Genomic DNA, 20,509 nt, shown 5'->3' with positions numbered 1-20,509 from the left:
GATAAATTATCGTTGTTATCAGTTCCAACTTCTGACGGTTATCGGCGCACGTGTTCACTTGGAAGTACTGAGCGACAGTTTCACATACGCCTTCATCTGCCCAATGGCACTGTTTTCCCACTCTCCGCTGCGGTTGATTTTCAAAACCAAGGTCGTATCGCGATCGTCTTCTTCATCCTACTGCTGCTTCTTGTACAATTTTCTCGTTGAATCGGCCATTCAATACTAATTTCCGAATCTGCAGGTGCCACTTGCGTCGTTGTTTCACACGTTCCTTCGAGCTCATGGACGGTAATTACCTTTCTCCGAATCCAACTGCACGTTTCCTTTATCATTTTATAGTACATGTCGAAGATCTCCAAGTCGAGAGGAAAACCGCTCCTGTGAATGAAAAAGTTGGGGTAAAATGTATCGCACGATTGGTGTTTGTATATATGTCTGATTCGCCCCCGTTTTGGTGTTTGCATGATGCATCTGTAATTGAGCAATCGCGGTTGAGAAACGCAGATTTGAAATAAGGTGGATCGCGATTTTGTTAATATCAGATAGAAATTAAGATTATCAGTCCAAATATCTTTGTAGTTCATCTATGCGCTCACATCCGTGTAGTGCAAGACAATCGAAGATAGATCCAAAAATTACGGTTGAAATGATAATTATGGTGTTCTGATGGTCCAAGCGTTAAAAACTTGAGTCCCGATCATTTTTGGTGGATTTCATATTGTCCATGACCAAAGTTGCTTTCAAATTATCATATTAGAAAACTTATTTTATTTAATCTGCGTCGGGCGCTATAGTTTTCCGGATACTGCTCTGATGTTGTTTATGCCAATGATCTCGCGTGTGAAGCCATTACGTTACAACCTTCTCTACCAGTGTATTTGTTTGTTCTATGATCTGCCGCATTTATGTGTGTTGTTTCATCAGTAAACAAATAATGCTTACTGCGATGCTCGTGTCAATAGCAATACAATATTAAAGTTTCATTTGTATGGGATTCCACGTTTTGTTTTACATTCAGACAGAGGTAATTTGTGTATGTACAGTCCAAATTCTCGAATTACTGGGATATGTTGGGAGCATGTGAGCTTACCATCCGGTAGAAAAACACTTTCTGGATTTAGAATGCTTTGTACTGGCGAAGGTGCGTGTTGGCCTTTAAAGCACTTTAAAATTTGTTAAGCAGCTATTACAGAGTGTCAACCTTATCTTTTATTTATTTACGAGCAAGGTTCTCTAGTTGATGGCTACTCCGACCAGAGCACTATCTTTTAATGTCAAGGAAACCTGTAGGGTCTCTTCGTATAGCGGCCATCTCGGCTCCTCCCAGTCTCCTTTCTAAAACGTGCGGCTTGTTTTGTCCCTTTGATTAAGAAAAATGTTTTTCACCTCCACTCTCTGGACTTGAAAAGCTCTGCATTGCATATAATTTCATGAGATCATATTAATCTCCTAGTCTCTGCTTGACATTTATTGAAGTCTATTGATCATTTGGGATCAATAAGTGTACTCTGACTGATGGTTCTATTTAGCCTACTAAATTATTTAGCAAGTTTTGGGACTATTTTTTGGGGAAATGAAATCTGTAGATGACCTTCCGGTCTTTTCTTAGGTCTCTATGTCAACCTTGGTTGATATTGGCTATTATTGCATTATGACCAGAACTGGGTGGGTGTTGTCTAATTGAGTTGAAGCATCATATCCGCATGTGTGTCAGTCGAAGTTGCAATTAGCAATGAATTATCACATCACGTGGTGCTGGTTTATTCTCTTTTTATGGTGCAGTCATATTGCTCTTGTGACATAATTGACCATTTTGTACATGCCAGATTTGTCAGCTAAAAAATGTGTGCCTTGCAACTCAAATGACTTGCGGCCAATGACCGAGGATGCAGCTAAACATCTGATTCAAGAGGTATGTGATATCTGTCTTTGTTTGTTAAAAACTATCATATTATACATTTCATTCATTTTTGTGGCCACTGTCTTATTGTAAAGCTAGCTGAGTGGCACCTGATAAACGAAGATGGTAAACTAAAGTTGAACCGATCATTGAAGGTGAAGAGTTTTCTTAAAGGAATGGAGTTATTTAAACTTATAGCTGAAGTTGCAGAAGCAGAGGGTATCTTGCTTTCCATCTACCAAATATACAATTCACACGTTTCTTTTTCCATGGATCACGATTAATGTAGTTGCAATATGAATTTTCAGAGAGGTCTAAATCTGATACTATAATTCAATGCAGGCCATCATCCTGATCTTCATCTAGTTGGATGGAACAATGTAACAATTGAGATCTGGACACATGCAGTAGGTAAGAATAATATTCTCTTCTATGAGGCATTCAATAAATTTTCGCAAACATTGAACTTAGACTTATTTGTTTCACTCATAATTTTAGTGTCCTATTTTAATTTGCGTAAAAGGCCATTTGAATGTGAATTTGGACCCGTCTTTCTTTGATTTTATTTCTAATTCTTGTACCTTGAAACAATATTCTTTACACTGTACGAATCTTCTGTAATATGGGATTTGAGCTTTGAAAATAATGTGGTAATGTAGCAATGAATTGGGGAACACCTTTATAATTGTTCTTTCGCTAACAATGAGCTGCCAAAACATCTAAGTCATATTGAAGTAGAAGAATGAAGTTTATAATTTTCTGCTGTTGTGTAAGCTTTTAGTGTCAATCTTCAATGAACGGTAAGGTAAGTTTTCAGGTAGCGTGTTCATTCAGATCTCAGGCTACGTTTTGGGCATGGCCGAAAGCACTTCAAACAAAACTGTATTGGAGTGGTTTTTGCCCTTTGGCGCCCAAGTACTCGCTAGAAAAACACTTCAAAGTACATAGAATTAAACATTAAAATGATATTAAGAATGTTAAACTAAAAGCAAAGTCTGGTTTGAGGAAATGCTCTCAAATGGCGATGGCTCAGAATTAGCTAGTTTTTCGTCTTCCACTCGACTGTATCTTCATCTAGCTTGTTTCTTGATTGGTTCCTTGCATCAATTAAAAGTAGTATCCTGGCCTTTTCTTCCCCGAGTTTTTTTGCTCTCCATTCTTACTGAAATCTATGTAATATATGGCTCTATTTCATAGCCCCCATTAAATGGAAGATGGTTCTGACACAATGAACTTTTGGGCAGGTGGGCTGACAGAAAATGACTTCATACTCGCTTCCAAGATCGATAAGCTTGACGTTCATAACCTACTCAGCCGGAAAGTTTCTATTAGCAGTCAACATGACTGCTGAGCAGGAACCAACCATTCATGCATCCGTCCAATGTTCTTGTTTATTTTCACGTATGTTGTTCTATGGCGAGATCTTCTGGTTGTCTCTTCTTTTGTTGCACGTTGTTTCAATTCTGTTTTGCCTATGGAAAAATTATTATTTTTTGGGGTTTAATGAATAGTTTTGATTCTTTGATTGGTTTGGCATGGTGAGCTTTTTAATCCATTGGTAAACATTAAATTCAATTGATTAAGACACTATTTATTTCAAATAAAGCTGTACTATAGAACTAGAAGAAAAAAATAAATTGCAGTTAGATTGAGATGGTCGTGGAGCTCCGATTTTATTTAGTTTTGTGAAAATTTCAATTGTTGGTAATAATATGGGATTATCTATATCGGTATATCCCATACGACCTTCAAGCTCCGTTTTTCTCTTTAAACAATGGATACTGTGAGGGGAAAAAAAAGCATACCAGTTTTTTAAAATAATTCTTAGAAATAACGATAGAAGACAACTTGTTGTGTAAAATATTAAACCTGTAAGTTTAGTCATTTACGTTTAATTAGTTCCTAAACTATAACAAATGTTTAATAAAATTCTTTTAACTATATGTCTAATAAAATTCTTGAACCGTTTAATTTTGTACTTAATAGAATTTTGACCTTTTAATTTTATTTCTAAAAGAACAATGATTTTTTTTAATACAATAGCATGTAGATGTGAGGATTTAAATCATGATCTTTTTTCAAGTCGGTAATAGAACAATGATCTATGACACAAAACTAAGGAAAGTTTATAATTTAACCTAAAAATAAAGAAGTGAAAGTTTATAATTTAACCTAAAAATAAAAAAGTGATTTAAATTGAACATCACCGTGAAAAATAAAAATTTATGTTTTTTAATCTAAAAAGTCAGTATGTTTTATTGTTTAATTTTTATTAATCATTTAAGTATAATATGTGAAACTTATTGGTTTTACTTTTTAAAATAAAATATGGATTAAAAAAAAATGAAAGTTGATTATGAAAATCATTATTTTGCTTGCTTAAAAAAGAAAAAGAAATAAAATATTTAGTCTGCAAAAATAAATAAAATAAAATTACCGAACCAAAAATCAGATCCGAATTCGACCTGCAGTGTTTTGTCATGGTTTTAATTTTTAAATATTTATTTAGTATAATTCCTATATATTTATTTTTTTAGAAATTTACTATTAAAATTTGTATTGAAGTAGTATGTAAAATAAAATTAATTGTAATGACTAAGATAGTTCTATATAAAATATAGAGATGAAAATAAAATATGTAAATGTATATGGATAAAAAAAAATGAAAGTTTATTATGAAAATCTTTATTTTGCTTGCTTAAAAAAGAAAAAGAAATAAAATATTTAGTCTGAAAAAATAAATAAAATAAAATTACCGAACCAAAAATCAGATCCGAATTCGACCCGCAGCGTTTTGTCATGGTTTTAATTTTTAAATATTTTTTAATATAATTCCTATATATTTATTTTTTTAGAAATTTACGATTAAAATTTGTATTCAAGTAGTATGTAAAATAAAATTAATTGTAATGACTAAGATAGTTCTATATAAAATATAGAGATGAAAATAAAATATGGATTAAAAAAAATGAAAGTTGATTATGAAAATCTTTATTTTGCTTGCTTAAAAAGGAAAAAGAAATAAAATATTTAGTCTGCAAAAATAAATAAATAAAATTACCGAACCAAAAATCAGACCCGAATTCGACCCGAGCGCAGCGTTTTGTCATGGGAGATCGCCTCACAAACGCAAACCTGAGCAGATCGAAGCAATTTTTGAATCTCTTCATCTCTTCTGCATTTTATTGAAGAATACTTGGTTCCACAACCTGTTCACTTGCTACTGTAGATGATGGTAACTCCACTTCACTTTTCCTGTATTCGATTTTTCTTTAGTGATTCGTAATCTTGAACTGCCGCTGAATTTAGATGTTGCTTTAACGTGATTTTACGATCTTTACGTTTGTTTTGCTCCGATTCGAACCACATTTCTTACAATACGGTTCAATTTTACCTGCCATGATGCTTGATTTGGGTTCTGCTGTTAACGAAAGTTATTCTTTTGCATTTTCTCCAATAGCAATTATGCGTGTTGTGAATGCTTTTAAGATTAAGATTATAATCGAATGATTTAGAGCCTCAGGACAGATCTGGAACCGATAATTTTTTCAGGTGAAACATAGGAACCGTCATATTAGTGCATGCACGCACATACACTTAGTGGGTAATATCTGGTTTCCGAGTAGCTTCAGGTTTGACGAATTTACGCTTACTTAGCAACTGCGCGAAATGAAGCGGATATTATGTTCCACTTCCATCTAGAATTATTCTGGCTGATGGTGAAAGAGTTGATTTATATATCTGTTGCAATTTTTCATTATTTCTATTGTCAAGAAGGATTATTACTAAAGGCAACGAATAAGATCTCTTTGAGCCGGTCTTTACGTTCCCTCTCTGTTTTAGACCTCCAAAAGGTTATTGTTTATCAGTACATTATTTTCACAAAATTCATTGGCCTGTCACTGGATTGGAACATCAAAAAGAGATAAAGCTTTGGACGAATCAAGGAGATAGAGGAAGTTCAGTGATGGAGATGAGAGTAATAGTTTCAAAGTTGTATTTGTGAGACACAAGAGTTGAGAAATCTCGCGCCTTGGGATAAAGTATTGAAATGCTTCCATACAACAGCATATATATATATATATATATATATATATATATATATATATATATATAGTGTAACATGGTTTAACCTTTTCCTGAAATAAAAAGATCCATTGGAATAAGATTGAAAATCTGATTAACACTTTAAAAAGTTGCAAGGTTTCATTGATGTTTAAGAGACCAAGTGGCAAGTATTCATTGGACGAATCCTGAAATTTCCTGGTCCAAGAAACATGATCCTATCATAAAAAATTTTCAATAGCTTCAGAAAACTATGTAAAATTATTGTTTTTGATAAATCGTACAAAATGAGAAGGTAAAGGTTAAGAGCAGATTTGATACTAATGAAATGTGCTATGTGCAGAAATAGACTCTTGGTTGGTTGGGCATCTTTTTGGCTAATTTGTGTTGTGACTAGGATCGAGTATATTCTTGTAGCAAAGTTATAGGCATTTTTGTGGATGAATTAGTATTTTGTTTGGTTGAATTTTGAGTTAGTGTTTAGACTATTTTCTCTCTTCATTTTGAAAAGGGTATTAATTTCACATTTTATTTAAATTCAGGATTCACTTTAATGAAACTAAAATTTTAAAGTTAAAAACCTTTTTAATTAAAAGAGTAAAAAATAAAATTTATCTTTTATATTAGACAATGACTATTATGCATAAAGTAGAAAAAAATACATCAGTATGTTTTGGTGTTGCGTAAACTATGCTTGTTGTGCATATCACGCATGGTAACCATGCATATTATCATGTAACCGCTTGTGAATGGATATTATTGGAATGAAATATATTTATATATTGTTTAATTTTACTGAGCATTTTCTCTCTGTTTAGGGTTCTGGATGATTAATTGAGCTACACATCGTAGTTACGAACTTATTAAATCAAATTTTAATAGTCTGAGCCCATTCGTTGGCTTAGGTTATGATGCAAGTATATAATTCTTATCTTTGAGTGGTGTCTCACTGTTCCTGGGGCGGCCCAGATCACTGATAACAATTCCATAATTCATGCATTTTTCCTAGTCAACATCTATTGGATGGCAAGTATATAATTCTCACCATTGTGATGCGATTAATATACATACCTGTAGATGTAGCATTACAACAAATACTTTGGATTTTCACGTGAAGATTCTTTACTCTGAACGTGGTTTTGATGTAGGAGTCCTGTCCTTCAATAAAAAATATTCTCCTGTTGGATTCTGAGGGGAAACGTGTGGCTGTCAAGTATTATTCAGATGAGTGGCCAACAAATAGTGCAAAGGAATCTTTTGAGAAAGCTGTATTTAGCAAAACTCAAAAGAGCAATGCTCGAAATGAAGGTAATCCGAAGTCCTATTGTTAGCTTCTGTGCTTTATAGAAATGTGTTACCATTTTGATCGTAATAACTCTAGAGACACTGTTTCTATTGGTGCTTTTTTTTACTTTTTCTTTTTTCTTTTCTTTTTTATAAGAAACAAAAGATTCATTGATCTATCAAAAAGGAGACAACCTAATGGCGGAGTGTTGAGAAAACCCTCTCCCAATAGCTATACAATGGAGGCCTTCCAATTTCTAACTATCATATGTAGGCTATAATTACAAAAGAATTTCTTGTGGTTTATAGACCACCATGAAGCAAAATGCTAAACATTGGAAGGCCCATGAAATTCCTAGCAGTAAAGTTACTTGTCCCATGTCTCTTTTATTTGACAATGAAGAAAGCAACACCATGAGCATACACTATGCAGTTTGGAAAGTAGTCTGATACCACCATATGATGTTAACTTGGTATATCTTCTCTATCTGCAGCGGAGATAGCAATGTTTGAAAACAATATTGTCGTTTACAAGTTTGTGCAAGACCTTCATTTTTTTGTCACTGGTGGAGAATATGAAAACGAGCTTATCTTGGCAACAGTACTTCAAGGATTCTTTGATGCTGTTGGCCTTCTCCTTAGGTCTTAACTCTAAGTCCCATACTTGTTACTGTTTCCTGGTTATAAAAAAAAAACAAAAACAAAAACAAAACCAAACAAAACAAAAAAGAAAAAGGAAAAAGGAAAAAAAAAACCCCTCTCACTGCATTTACTGTATTTCACTGCAAAGTTGCTGTCATAATTAATGTGTGTGGCTTCAACTTCAGGGGTCACGTGGAAAAGAAGGAAGCACTTGAAAACTTGGATCTTATTTTGTTGTGCCTCGATGAAATTGTTGATGGAGGGTATGGTTTAAGCTTATTTCATGCTTATTTAGCTTTATTGATCTTATCGTTCTGTATAGTTTTCTTGAGCTTTAAAGCATACCCTGTTTCTTAAAAGTGCAAAAGTTGTACCATGAATAGTTTTTTAATTTTGATTTTATTCATAACTTAGATTATGAAAAGTTGAACTATCAATACTCTATTTCTTAAAAATACAAAAGTTAATCTGTGAAGAATGATGTATACTTAAATAACCCGTCTTGGAGACATCTTACAAGGTTGTTTCATTTGGGTAAGATGTTAAATTAGTTGTTTTATGGACCATTAAGGGAAGTCAGTACAAGAGGCGCAATCTCCCTCCATCAGTATGATGTAAACATAGTAATGAGATGAAAAACCTCCCATCATGAGTCTGATACAGACATGGTAATGAGTTGAATAAGTATCGAAGCACTGAAATAAATTTAGGAATGCAGCTATATTCGAATTTAATTTTCTAGGTTTTGCAAGATGTTGCTGTAGACGTTCCAACAATTGTTTTTAGTTGAAAATATCTTGTCCTCAGCTGCTTGAACGGGATGAAAATCTACAGAAGAACTATGTCCAATCTTGCCATGATACAAATTTTTGTTACCAAGGATTTGTTCCATCATTTGTTCTAGCTCTGATTGAGATATCTCAGTATTTGTTGCAGTGAGCGATGAGAAGCCTCACGCATTGTTATGCGAACGCTTGGGAGGAGGAAAAAACATACGGTGTAGATTGCAATTATAGAGAGGCATTGCAATTATAGAGAGGCTTATAAGATGCCTAAATATGCCTTTAAAATTTGCTTGGTGTGCAACTGCATCTGTGTGATGTCTTGCATCGCTGAAGTGCAACATTATTACATCTAGATGTATCTCGATTCAAAATGCATGGTTATTTCTATTTATTTTTTCAGTTGCAAACCAATTAGTTTGATATTCTGTTGGCTTTAAAGATATTCAGTCAAGCCAAGGCACTGGATGTTTTACGAGCTAGTCTAAACTACTTCATATTTTTATGCAGTATTGTTCTTGAGACCGATGGGAATGTCATAGCTGGAAAGGTTGCAACTCAAAGTATAGATTCTGCCGCTCCTTTGTCTGAGCAGGTATTATTCCCTATTTATTGTGTGGATCTTTCTCCAAAGCCAAATTTGAACCTTGAAAATTGAAATGCTCAGACGATTGGATAAACTCTAAATTATTCTTTTCCACAGACAATAAGTCAAGCACTGGCCACTGCACGTGAACATCTGACGAGATCACTGCTTACATGATCATATACGCATGCTAAGAGTGAGGAGAGCATGGAGAAAGTAGAGATATGGCAGTACCCTTCGACCCGATGACTTATCAAAACGACTCATAAACTGGTTTACTAATATCACCTTGGAGTTCTTTTTTTGTTCTCTTAAAAGAACAAGCTCGCGGTTGACTCATTAGAAGTTCCTGCTTTTTGTTGAACAAGGAACCTTTTTTGTTGCCCAAAAATAATGCCCATTGCATCATTTCTTGTAAACTTGATCAAGTTGGAAGTCGGATGCTTATATTCTTGTTATTAAATGATATAATGTGAAAATGCGTTATTCTTTGAAGGCTTGAAGAAAGATTTCTATTGCATTTATCATACTCGTCAGATTCTAGTAGAGGTGCAAGTTGCAATCTTCAGAAAACATGTAGAATGCGAAATTCCACAGGACCAATATCTATAGAATATCAGGACAAATGTCTTTAAGGCTAAATCATTCATGTATAATACTTGCATTTTAAGTGCTTTTGAGTTTATACTTATACATTCATTATTCATGCAAGTAGATCGTGGACGAAGTTAAGGCAGAAGACCCCAAAATGATGAGTCCTACATGTTACAAGTGAGTAATTTCTTGCAACTCCATGCAAGATGTTAAAGAAAAAGGAGTTCCCAGTTAACTAACAACAGCTAAAAGAGTGGCGTTTTCAAATTTCTGGCTATAAGATTAGACAATATGGCATGGTGAATGACTCACTTCCAAAAACCAAATAATAAACACACTGCAAACGGAGTTCTAAGAATTCAATACAAACGTAATACTGTACTTATTTCAGAGAAGGGGTCTTCGAACCGTCATGATAATAGGCATTACCATAACGAAGTGGTGTTTCACTAAATGAGCCAAATAAACTGTGGAAACCGACCCTTTCAAAAACACCTTTGAATTAAATGTTATACTAGGTGAAAACTGCAGGAAAACAATGCTTCTTCATACCATAACTACGAGAGAGAATGGGACTGAAAAGAGTGTAGTTTGTTCACTATCCAAATTAGCAGACCTCGTTAAACATAACCAGACAATGATATTGTGTAGAATACAACCTCGTGGCACAGGGCAGTGGCCAGTCGATCTCTTCAGACCAATTAATAACATTTCATTAATAAATTAATGCCAGATCATAAGGTCACCTCTGATTGGCCACTACTACGAAACACTCAGCCTCTATTAGTAGCTGTTTTGCCATATCTGTTGCGACTGCTTCGGCTGTTGACCTTGAGACCCTCCAAGAGATGCGTCCCTCAGGGTTTGCTGCTGCCCATCCAGTGATATGCCCGCCTGGGAATGGTAAAAGTTCGGATATCCCAGAGCCCCAAATTGCTGTGAAGGCTGTTGCCCTTGTCGGAATCCACTCGATTGTTGATTCTGCCCTTGGAGGCTGTAATACGCACTGGCAGGAACAGCAGACATCGTCCGGGAACCGGGCCCATGAATCCACATCGCTGGGTTTTCATTCTGTCATAGATTGTCAAAAAATTAAACCAAAGAAACAGTTTTTTTTAATAATTGGTAGTTGGAGCTTTACTCTCCTATACCCAGACACCCGCACCCACCCCAGGTCTGAACCCGAGAGACATTAGAGATTTTTGGTATTAAAGCTCACTGAAAAGTTCAAACTTGAGAACTCTAAACCCATATGACCAAGAGACTCAAGTCCATGTGGCAACTGGACTGTCCCGTAGTAGCATAGACCAAGAAACAGTTAAACTTCTATTCTATCATTCATATAGCATCCAGGCACTTTTACAGCCTCCTCAAAGAAAAACAAGTGGTCCAAAATTCTAAATAAAAAATCTACCATCAGATTAGTTTTCTATTATTTAACTGAGTAATCAATTCCACATTTCAGAATTCAGAGTGCTCAAACAGTTCAAATAAACCCACGAGTATTAAATGGTTACCTGCTGAAGTGAGAGTAAATGGTTACTATCTTTGTACTGAGAACTTAAAGCATCCTCATAGCCAATGGATGAGCCTGCTGGTGCTGTGGGTGGATTAAGCGGGAAATTTCCTCCAGGAATGCTAGTTGAACTTCCAAATCCGTAACCAGAAGCGATTGCAGCAGATTGAGGCAAACTGCTAACAGAGATGCTATTTTTGTACTGTGGAAGTACTGCTGCCAAAGCTTGATGGTATGTACTGTTACCTGCAAATGCTTGCTGGAAACCAGATGGCATATATGTGTAGCTCTGTGGCAAGAAAGGGTAGCTAATCATATTGGCAAAGTGTCCCAAAGGAAGTGTGGGCTGAGAATAAGGATGAACAGGAAGGTGTTGTGGAAGAGCCGGTCCTGCTGCAACATTAGACTGTGGAGTAGGCTGTGAAGTTGAAATGCTACTTGTTCTTAGAACCTGAAAATTTAACAGGATGGATAATTAGAGAAAGATAAGAATCTGTAAAGGGCATGATTGATTTTTTCTCGCCTGATATTAAAAATATCATCATCTCCACAGCATCACACTCTTAAATAAAAACGCAACTCCACGATAAAATATGATTACCTCATACTATATCATGAAACAACAAAATTTTATAAGAGAGCTGAGAAGCAAGTACTCGCGCACTTTCATCTTTCAATACTTCCCCAGTCGCCTAACTACTAATATGGAATAAACACCTACCAAGTGATCAATTCGGTTGAAAACGAAAAGCCAAGCAGTGATGAAAATGTAAACAACTTCAAGAATCACAAAAATATATCATCAATACTATTGATGAAAATGAAGTAATCAATTAAAGATTAAATCTCACTATTAATTAGTATCTTCACAAACAGAACAATAATAATTTGTATTAGATGAAGTCATACGACTGATAATTGATATCCAATCTCTCAAAAATATAATAAATTGAGGGTATGAATAGATAAGAAAAGAATGCACCTCCGGCATGGACATGGAAGGGCCAGTGATAGAAGAGGCAACGTTGCTGTATTTTGGCAGTGATTGTGTGTCAGGAAAAGGTGAATATGGAGGATCCTCTCTAACTGTCTGAGATGTGGAAGCCAACAACATATTGTTGGATAAAGTATTTGTGTACGCTAGCTGCAAAAAAAGGTAAAAAGAATTAAAATTGAGAAGCCCTCATACCAAACAGACACTTAAATACAATAAAAAGAAATTCTACAGGTACCAAAATTCATATATTCCTGCAACATATTAACTACCATAAACATTAAAGGAAAAAAGCAATGGTTGGTGATAAAGTGTTATCTGGTAACCGATATATTGTATCTATATGGAAAAAATATCTTGATTAACATCTCAATACACTCGTATTTATGTGTATATATATTTTAGTTCGAAAATTGAATGGGTGGAGGATCGAACCATCAACTTAAGGATGATAATAGGTGTCTTATTCACTTGAGCTGCGCTCGGATTTACATCTCATGTCACCTATTGTACTAAGGTTTAATCATCCTTCATGTATTGCTGTGACTGATCATATAACTGTTAGAAAAAGTACTGCTGTGGCACAATTTTGTTTACCTAAAAATATCTTAAGAGCAAAAATACACGAAATTTAATGAAGAGAACAAATTTTATAAGGAACCAACAAATACACAAGGGCAAGTGAAGAAAAAGAGAAAATTAAAATTAAAATTCATGGAACTTATTAATTAACCAATATACATCACCAAGTTCTCCATTCTACCAACACCTGGATTTGAGTTCACAACATCCAAGTGAACCAACACTGCACCCTTATAGTAAGAATATTTTAATTCTAACAGGCCTTCGTTCAACTGCTTGTTTGGTAACTATTCAGAAAACAACTTCTAAAATTTGTTTAGAAGTAATCTAAAAACCCTTCCTGAAAAATGGTTTTTCTCAATGAGAGCTGGTTTCTTCATATATATATATATGAACTCCTTAGAAACAATTTCAAAAACTTTTCTTGCATCATTTCTCCAAATAAGTCCCTAAATTTCTTCAAGCAAAATTTTCCTATGAGACAAAAAAAAGAGCACAGTGCATATCCAAAGAACTGAATGTTTGACATTACCATTGCCCTCTCAAGATTCTGCATTTCTGAACTATTCTGTATGAATGGAATTTCAGACGGTTGATTGCTCTCATAACTAAATGAAGGAGAAGAGGATGGAAATGCATATAGATTAGCCTGAGAATTTTCAGAGCTTTCCTGCTTCACCTCGGCTTGTGTCGCAGGAGTTTCGTAATATCCACCACTTGCACTAGTTCTATGGATTAGATTCCCATCTGAGTTAGCATCATCCTCATAATACTCAGAATTTCTGCAAGAAATAAATTAATGAAATTGTAACCAATAAAGTAAGCTATGAGAAGCAATGACAGTTTAATTTAGATAACATTTATGATAAACTCCAGGACTTGTTGGACATTTGTCAGGTGCTCTTTAAGTACAATAGACACATATGAACATTTGCACAATGATGTGTTGAACACTTATGAACAACAATTTCAACACTCAAACCCGAGTCAACAATATCTTTTATAAAAAATTTGACATGCATAAAAAGAAATGTAGGAGGAAAATAATATTGTTGAGAGTAAAAAAACATCCATTCTTTTTTGAAACTTATAAATGCATAAATTGTGGCCTTTATACTTCCTACAAAATTTTAAATTGATTCGGATGTTTTTCAAAAAAATTTACATGAAGCAGAATACATTAGAACCAAGTAAGAGTTTCTTCACTTGAAATAGTGTTATATTGTCAATTCATATGAAAATATCACAAACTGGCGTTTTAAATAAATAACATGTCCACATATTTATGCTGTATTGTGTATATATCCCATTTCCAAGAAAACAATAGTTTCTGTAGAAGATACCTAGCCTCGGAGTGACCAACTGAAGAGACATCTGCTGGTGCAGAGGCCTCCTCTACATTACTATTCGGAGGCCTGTTAAGAAATGTCCCAGACCCAGAAAACGCAGCATTAGTCCCAGGTCCAAAACTTCCAAAGCTCAAATGAAAGCAATCTGGGGTGTGAAGCTGGAGGTGATGTGGAATTACAACAGAAGGATTATCCTCTTCAGGTGGTGAGCCCTGATCTTCATTCTGTAAGCTTAATTGCTGAAAATTTGCAGACATTGATGAAACGCCTTCTTCAGCTGGAAAAGGCAATTATAGAAAATTATAAGTTGGTATAATTTGTAAGAAATCTGAATCCTAACCAACTTCTTCCATTATTAGGTCAAAAACAACTGTTAAGTAAAAATCAAGGAAAAGATAAAAACCTTCAATAAATGAGAAACACATATTTTCTTGATAGAATGAAATATACAAAAGGGGGAAGGGACCGACCCACGAAGATGTGTTAAAAAAAAAGCCCTCAAATTCATCAAAAGGTCATCTAATGTGTAGCTATAAAAGGAAGTAAAGTGAAATTTACACCAGCTGAGGGACATAACCAAGACTATTAAAGAAGTTGCTGAAGATATCGTATAACAAATAACACTTAAATTGAAGTACAACAAAGATTTAGTTTTAGGATAAGGCTTAATCCACCTAGAAGGAAAAATGATAATAGAAATAAATTGCAATGACCCATGTTCTCAAAAACCAAATAATATCGTCTCGTCTATAAAACCAAAGATGTCACAGAATATCTTCAAACTAATAGCCACAAAGATAATATTTATAATCCTAATTCCACGTGCAATGAATTTCTTCAACTTCCCATAAAAAAAACTCAGTTTTCAACATAACCAAAATTTCCAACATAAAGCCAAACAAAATTACAATGACAAACCAAGAAAACCCATATATAAATGAAGAACAAAAGAAAGACATTAAACTTAAATGAGTTCTTCAAACCAAACTTAATTTTGAGAGTCTACGATAGTTATTTCACATCTTCATACTGGATGTTTCGTTTTCAGGAAAGAGAGAGTACAAATATATACTAATAGTTAAAGAAAGATATTAAATTAAGATGAGATTTTAAACCATATTAAAACCCGAGATGATGAGTTTTATGAAAAACTACACATTTCAAACACACAAACATTTACAAGCATCTACCTTTAAGAAACAACTTCGTTAATCAGAAAATGGAATTTGGCACAATACTTACACAAAAAATGGAATTTTAAAGCAGTGCCCTTTTTTGCATATTATCATAACGTAGATAGGATACCAAATCTGACCATGAATGAAGTTTATTCAAAAGGAAGACATCTAATAGACTAGAGTGATATAATAAAAGGTTCACCAAAGTAATGACATATTATAACTGAGAGTAATTTAAAGATGAATGGAGATTTGAAAGATAAACGACCCACTGAAACATCTGCCAAATTTTGGTTTTTAAACCATTTACAAGAACAAATCAAAGAACATCAATAAAACATCATCATATATGCTCAAGGAATTCAATACTGATTTATAAGAAGACAATTTTACTGAAACAAAACTTTTTAGAACAGCAGCAAAAAGATAACCTTCATTATGTTCAATAGCATGCCTTTGTGGCAGGTAGGAGCTCATGTCATCATATAAGTTACTATCTGACACAGAAGTACCCCGAGAATTATCCTCTTGCATATTTCTACCCAGTATAGAAGCATGCGCGTCATGATTTGCATCAATTGCGTCAATAGAACCACCTTCAACCCCCTGAACCTTTTCTTGATGTATATGCTGATTAGCACCATCCAAGGATAAGTTGGCTGGATTTGAATGCAAATCCAAGACTACAGGTGATTCTATGGTACTAGAGATACTGACAGCTTGAGGAGGCTCAATTGAGGGCCATTCATCATCAAGAGCTGCCTGCTGACTCATAATACCCGGGCCAGTGTGAACTTCTGGAACTGTGGAAGCCTGATGTTGAGCTGTATGAAAATTCTGGAGTGATGGTGCACATTGAAATGGAACACTGTTGTGCGAACTAGCACCTTGAAGGGAAGTGTTTTGCACCGAGGAACTCTTGCCCTGAGGTTTTCCCATCTTAACAATGTCAGCCATTGATACTTGGCCCTGAGCACCTAACCAGCCAGATTGATAGCCAAAAGATGACTGAGAGGATGAAATTGCTCCATCTCCTGCACCTAATCCCGCTAACTTATTTTCTGTAGCCACATTGTTGCTGCAATAGTGATTAGAGGCATGTAAGACTAGTTTCAATTCATTGAAAACAATCTTTAAAATATAATATAATCCAACAATAGAAGTTCCAATATGGATCAGTGTCTTGTATAGTTTTAGAATCCACGAGAGGCATAAATACAAAAACCTCTCGTCGCTAGAAACAAATTGTTAAATGATATTTTATTTACACAGTTATGAAAAATTGTAACTGTGCCAATCATCATTATATTGATTCCCACAAGATGACAAGAACACAAAAAATACTGAACTTTATTATTGCAACTCTCCATCAACTCCAACTCTAGGAAAACACCAGAGCACAGGGGTGGGGTTTTCATTCTTCCACTCCAATTTAAAACAAATCGACTTTTATTTTAATAGACTTAGATTTATGTCAACTGTTGTTAGTTTCTGGGTTTATGTAAAAGTTTGTATGTAGTACAAAAGATAGGTTTTATAAGCCTGAATCTATATAATTTGAATTTTAGTCTGTGCCTTTCCCTGATGGTTATGACATTCTTCGTTTCTGATAAAAAAAATATATAATTTGGACTTTTTAGTCATTATATTAATAAGCTTGTAGCTTGGGCTAAGCAAACTTACCCACCAAGAGTTGGACCACTTAATCCTAGGTAACACAAGTTTAACTCGCGATTCAAACACCTTCCAAAAATGTGTTGACAACATACTCCATGCAGTCCTTTTAGCAGAGGTGAGAATATAAACAAAAATTTCCTCATTAAGAAACCAAATCCACAAAATTATCTAAAACTCTTTGATATGTCACCAATGTAACCTTTTTGTCATGACTGACTTAAGCGATCCAAAAGTGAGAAACTAAAAACCTAAAGACACAAATCTTCAACCAAAATACCCAAAATTCTTACCCTTTTGTGAATGATATAGCTTTGATATCTACAAATAGTCTTATCCACAAGGACAATAAATGCAAAATTCAAACTCATTTCCTACTATTGTACATTAAGCACCTCATATAAAAAAACTTTTAAAAGTAATGGAGTACAAAAATTATAGAGAGTAAAGATCCAGCAAAGAGAAACTTCACAATCTCTCCACTACACTAGTTTGAAAACAACAGTATACTTATTTGAAACATTACTAGCAAAGAGCTCTATCTATAAATAACGTTCAACCATGGTAGCATAGGACTCAGTAATTCACCATTGACAAGTACAAAGCAAGCTTATAACTTTTAACCTGTGAGATGGGAATTGGTAGTATGTCTGATTTCCCGACTGACCAGATGCAGAAGATGAACCAGCTTGATCATTAGCTCCATTTTCTTTTTTGTACACAGGTTTACTGTGCAAGACACCAGATTCTGAAAGAACAATGAAAAATTTGTCAACATTGAGTTGAGTGACAAATATATGGAATTCTAGACTCCATAGCATCATTCACATACCACTGGAACCAAACTGGTTCAAGCTACCACGTCCAGCATAACGATCTGTACCACCCTTACTTGGACGACTGGAAGGGATGTTAGGACCACGAGATCTGGAATCAATCGGATCTTTATTCTAAAAAAGGAGGAGAAAGAGAAAGTCGGTAAACAACAATTAAGTTAGCCACCAAATCAAGCCAAACCAACAAAAGTTATATCTTGATGACATGATGAAAACTTTTTAGAACAAATATGTGCATTCCTTTCACATACGCACCTCTTTTTTCTTTTCTCGTTTGCTCTTCACCTCGTGAAAAGGGTCTACACAAACGATAGAATAAAATTAATATAATCTTCAAATCTTTAGACTCCCACAGATTGAGACTAATACAAAGCACAGCCCCTTATGTCCTAGTCTAGTAGATAATTCATTCAATATTAAGTATTTAACATTCCCAACCGCATAAAATACACGTATGCGTAACAGAAAGCACAAACAAAAGTTAGCGAGATTCAGAACAGAAACTTGAACCATCAAGCACAATGCATAAAAGGCAAACCTTCCTTATTCAGACAACGATAGAAACAAGGTGGTGAATCGTTAGCCAGGCATGAGAACATAGCTAAATCAGAACTACATAGTACACCATGTATCTTTCTAGTCACATACACGTTCGATAACGGTGAAAAATAAAACTTTAAAACTTTAAAATAGAAAACCCCGCAAGAACCGAGACAACAGTTTGGCGACTAGTAAGCCATTAAACAGAACACCTATACTAATCAAGTGCGAATTTTGATTTCTTTCTCACGCCATACATCCCTGGGTTCTTGCAGCAAAACCCAGCGGCTATAACGACAGAACGATAAATCTTCTGGACGCGAGAGACGAAACCATCAACATCAACATCAACATAGAATTAGAAAAGAGACCTTGCGTCAGAAGGCGATTAACGGCTTCATCAGGATCCATATTACAATCTCTGAGGGTAGCATAGATCTCCTGGTCGGTGCAGTTATTTACAATCTCTTTTAAGCTCTGGACCATCTTCCGCCACTCTGCCGGGATTCCAGAGGTTCCATTGTTGGTTTTGCCTCCTCCTCCTCCTCTGGCGCCCATGCTGTTTCACTATGTTAGGGTACCTCTTCCGCTCGCCGGCCGGAGGTTCAGATCTGATAAACCTTCGAAAAGGGCTGGGTTGCTCCGCCTCCCGCTAGGGTTCCGCCGTGTCAACAAGAAGATATATTTGTCGAAGTACTGTAAACGACTCTCTCTCGAGTCTGGCTCTGCTTTTTGTTACGCATCGAAAACCCTTTCCCTCTCTATCTCTCCCTTTTTTCTGTCTCGCCAAATTTATTATTACTTTTCTTTTCTTTTCTTTTCCCCGATAACAATAACAATAATAATAATCCCAACTAAAAATAAAAGAACAAATATTGTTATTATTGTTTATTTTATTTTATGTATAATAAAGTTAATAATAATAAAAACACATACATATGTATAATATTAGCGAACTTCGTATCATTTTTATATGATGCAGCATGATAAGTATACCATAAAGTTATCTTATTTTAGTCAGATTTTTTTTATTTGATTGGTGAAAGAAAAATAACAAATAATTATTCTTAAAATAATTCAATATATATATGTATATGAATATATATATATATAATTTTTTTTGAAATCCGCGCGCACCTTGACTCTTCATGGACCAACTGTCTAATCTTGTTACATTTGATTGACAAGATAATTTACAAGATAATAAATCTTAAATAGGTGGCCACATAGTATGATTATATAAAATAATTATATAAGAGATGAAATGAAAACTTAGAAATAAAAATAGAGGTAGCATTTTTTAATTAGATAATTATCAACAAAATCATGTGCTATTTATATTTTCTAGATTTTGTTTTAAAAATTTATAAATATGACAAATTTGAAAATAAATCCTAATGTATACGGTATACCGTATTACCAAAAGGAAAAATCACACAATTTATTATTTTTATAGAAATTTAAATGTAAAACAAAATTTAGTCGGAACAAATGTGAACAAGACAATTATGACGTTCGTTAATTATTTTTAAATTTTTTAATTTTGTAAGATAAACAAAAAAAATGATTCCCAGAAAATACAAAATAGAATCTTATTCTCCATATAAAAAAATAGTTGGAATTAGAATCCATTCTCTTTCTATAAAAGGTAATACAACGCACCCCACGCAATTTGGAAGCAAATTTAAATTGCAAAATAAGAATTTAAAATTTAAAAAGTAATATTAGTAAATAATTTCTTTAATTTACGAAACTAAGAAATGCGAATAAAATAACTCCAGTGAAGTGCAACCCGCCGACCCGGATGTTATTTGGCGGAAACATTTTGATAATAAAATATGTCAGTGTTTATCCAAAATGTTTATTTTTTTTTTCAAAATATTCGCGTGACGGCGTCCTTATTCGGGCCATTTATGGACTGGGCCTGCAATTCAAACATTGGGCCTATGCTACGTAACGTCGTTCGTGGACCTTAAAAATAAGG

At 34.4% G+C, this 20,509-nt stretch overlaps 3 protein-coding genes across 4 annotated transcripts; 2 read left to right on the top strand and 1 right to left on the bottom strand.

Moving 5' to 3' along the window:
* Positions 1–3,428, top strand: LOC111012265 (Transcriptional coactivator/pterin dehydratase). The gene is made up of 7 exons (XM_022286348.2): positions 1–151; positions 245–291; positions 1,047–1,144; positions 1,830–1,915; positions 1,999–2,122; positions 2,246–2,314; positions 3,148–3,428. The coding sequence occupies exons 1-7, from the start codon at positions 104–106 to the stop codon at positions 3,252–3,254; spliced, it is 579 nt and encodes a 192-aa protein (XP_022142040.1). The 5' UTR covers positions 1–103; the 3' UTR covers positions 3,255–3,428.
* Positions 3,429–4,974: 1,546 nt separating this feature from the next.
* LOC111012451 (coatomer subunit zeta-2) lies at positions 4,975–9,757 on the top strand. Of its 2 annotated transcripts, none has more exons than XM_022286605.2 (6): positions 4,975–5,138; positions 7,117–7,276; positions 7,747–7,894; positions 8,080–8,157; positions 9,187–9,271; positions 9,380–9,757. In XM_022286605.2, the coding sequence occupies exons 1-6, from the start codon at positions 5,133–5,135 to the stop codon at positions 9,437–9,439; spliced, it is 537 nt and encodes a 178-aa protein (XP_022142297.1). In that variant the 5' UTR covers positions 4,975–5,132; the 3' UTR covers positions 9,440–9,757. The 2 variants fall into 2 exon arrangements, with proteins under 2 accessions (XP_022142297.1, XP_087975356.1); XM_088119230.1 differs by lacking the exon at positions 4,975–5,138 and adding an exon at positions 6,874–6,994.
* A 625-nt stretch (positions 9,758–10,382) lies between these two features.
* On the bottom strand, positions 10,383–19,288 carry LOC111012321 (uncharacterized). Its single transcript, XM_022286424.2, has 10 exons — positions 18,897–19,288; positions 18,241–18,284; positions 17,982–18,099; positions 17,774–17,897; positions 15,907–16,553; positions 14,292–14,574; positions 13,481–13,730; positions 12,355–12,516; positions 11,374–11,823; positions 10,383–10,927 (listed from the first exon to the last, which is right to left on the bottom strand). Exons 1-10 carry the CDS (start codon positions 19,081–19,083, stop codon positions 10,640–10,642), a joined length of 2,553 nt encoding a protein of 850 aa, XP_022142116.1. The 5' UTR covers positions 19,084–19,288; the 3' UTR covers positions 10,383–10,639.
* Between the last annotated feature and the right edge of the window lie 1,221 nt (positions 19,289–20,509).

Source organism: Momordica charantia, assembly GCF_013281855.1.
Source record: "Momordica charantia cultivar OHB3-1 chromosome 1 unlocalized genomic scaffold, Mcharantia_2.0 BLBB01000001.1, whole genome shotgun sequence".
NCBI classification, from domain to species: domain Eukaryota; kingdom Viridiplantae; phylum Streptophyta; class Magnoliopsida; order Cucurbitales; family Cucurbitaceae; genus Momordica; species Momordica charantia.
Note: the sequence above shows the minus strand (reverse complement) of the source record. Positions and strands in the feature narration are given on the sequence as shown.

Coding starts and splice junctions, on each gene's coding strand:
- LOC111012265 (XM_022286348.2), top strand. CDS start 104: ATGGCACTGTTTTCCCACTCTCCGCTGCGGTTGATTTTCAAAACCAAG. Junction 2,123..2,245: donor TGAAGTTGCAGAAGCAGAGG/GTATCTTGCTTT, acceptor AATTCAATGCAG/GCCATCATCCTGATCTTCAT. Junction 2,315..3,147: donor GATCTGGACACATGCAGTAG/GTAAGAATAATA, acceptor ACTTTTGGGCAG/GTGGGCTGACAGAAAATGAC.
- LOC111012321 (XM_022286424.2), bottom strand. CDS start 19,083: ATGGGCGCCAGAGGAGGAGGAGGAGGCAAAACCAACAATGGAACCTCT. Junction 16,554..17,773: donor TACCAATTCCCATCTCACAG/GTTAAAAGTTAT, acceptor TCACTATTGCAG/CAACAATGTGGCTACAGAAA. Junction 11,824..12,354: donor CTTCCATGTCCATGCCGGAG/GTGCATTCTTTT, acceptor TTAAATTTTCAG/GTTCTAAGAACAAGTAGCAT.
- LOC111012451 (XM_022286605.2), top strand. Junction 7,895..8,079: donor GCTGTTGGCCTTCTCCTTAG/GTCTTAACTCTA, acceptor CTTCAACTTCAG/GGGTCACGTGGAAAAGAAGG. Junction 8,158..9,186: donor GATGAAATTGTTGATGGAGG/GTATGGTTTAAG, acceptor ATTTTTATGCAG/TATTGTTCTTGAGACCGATG.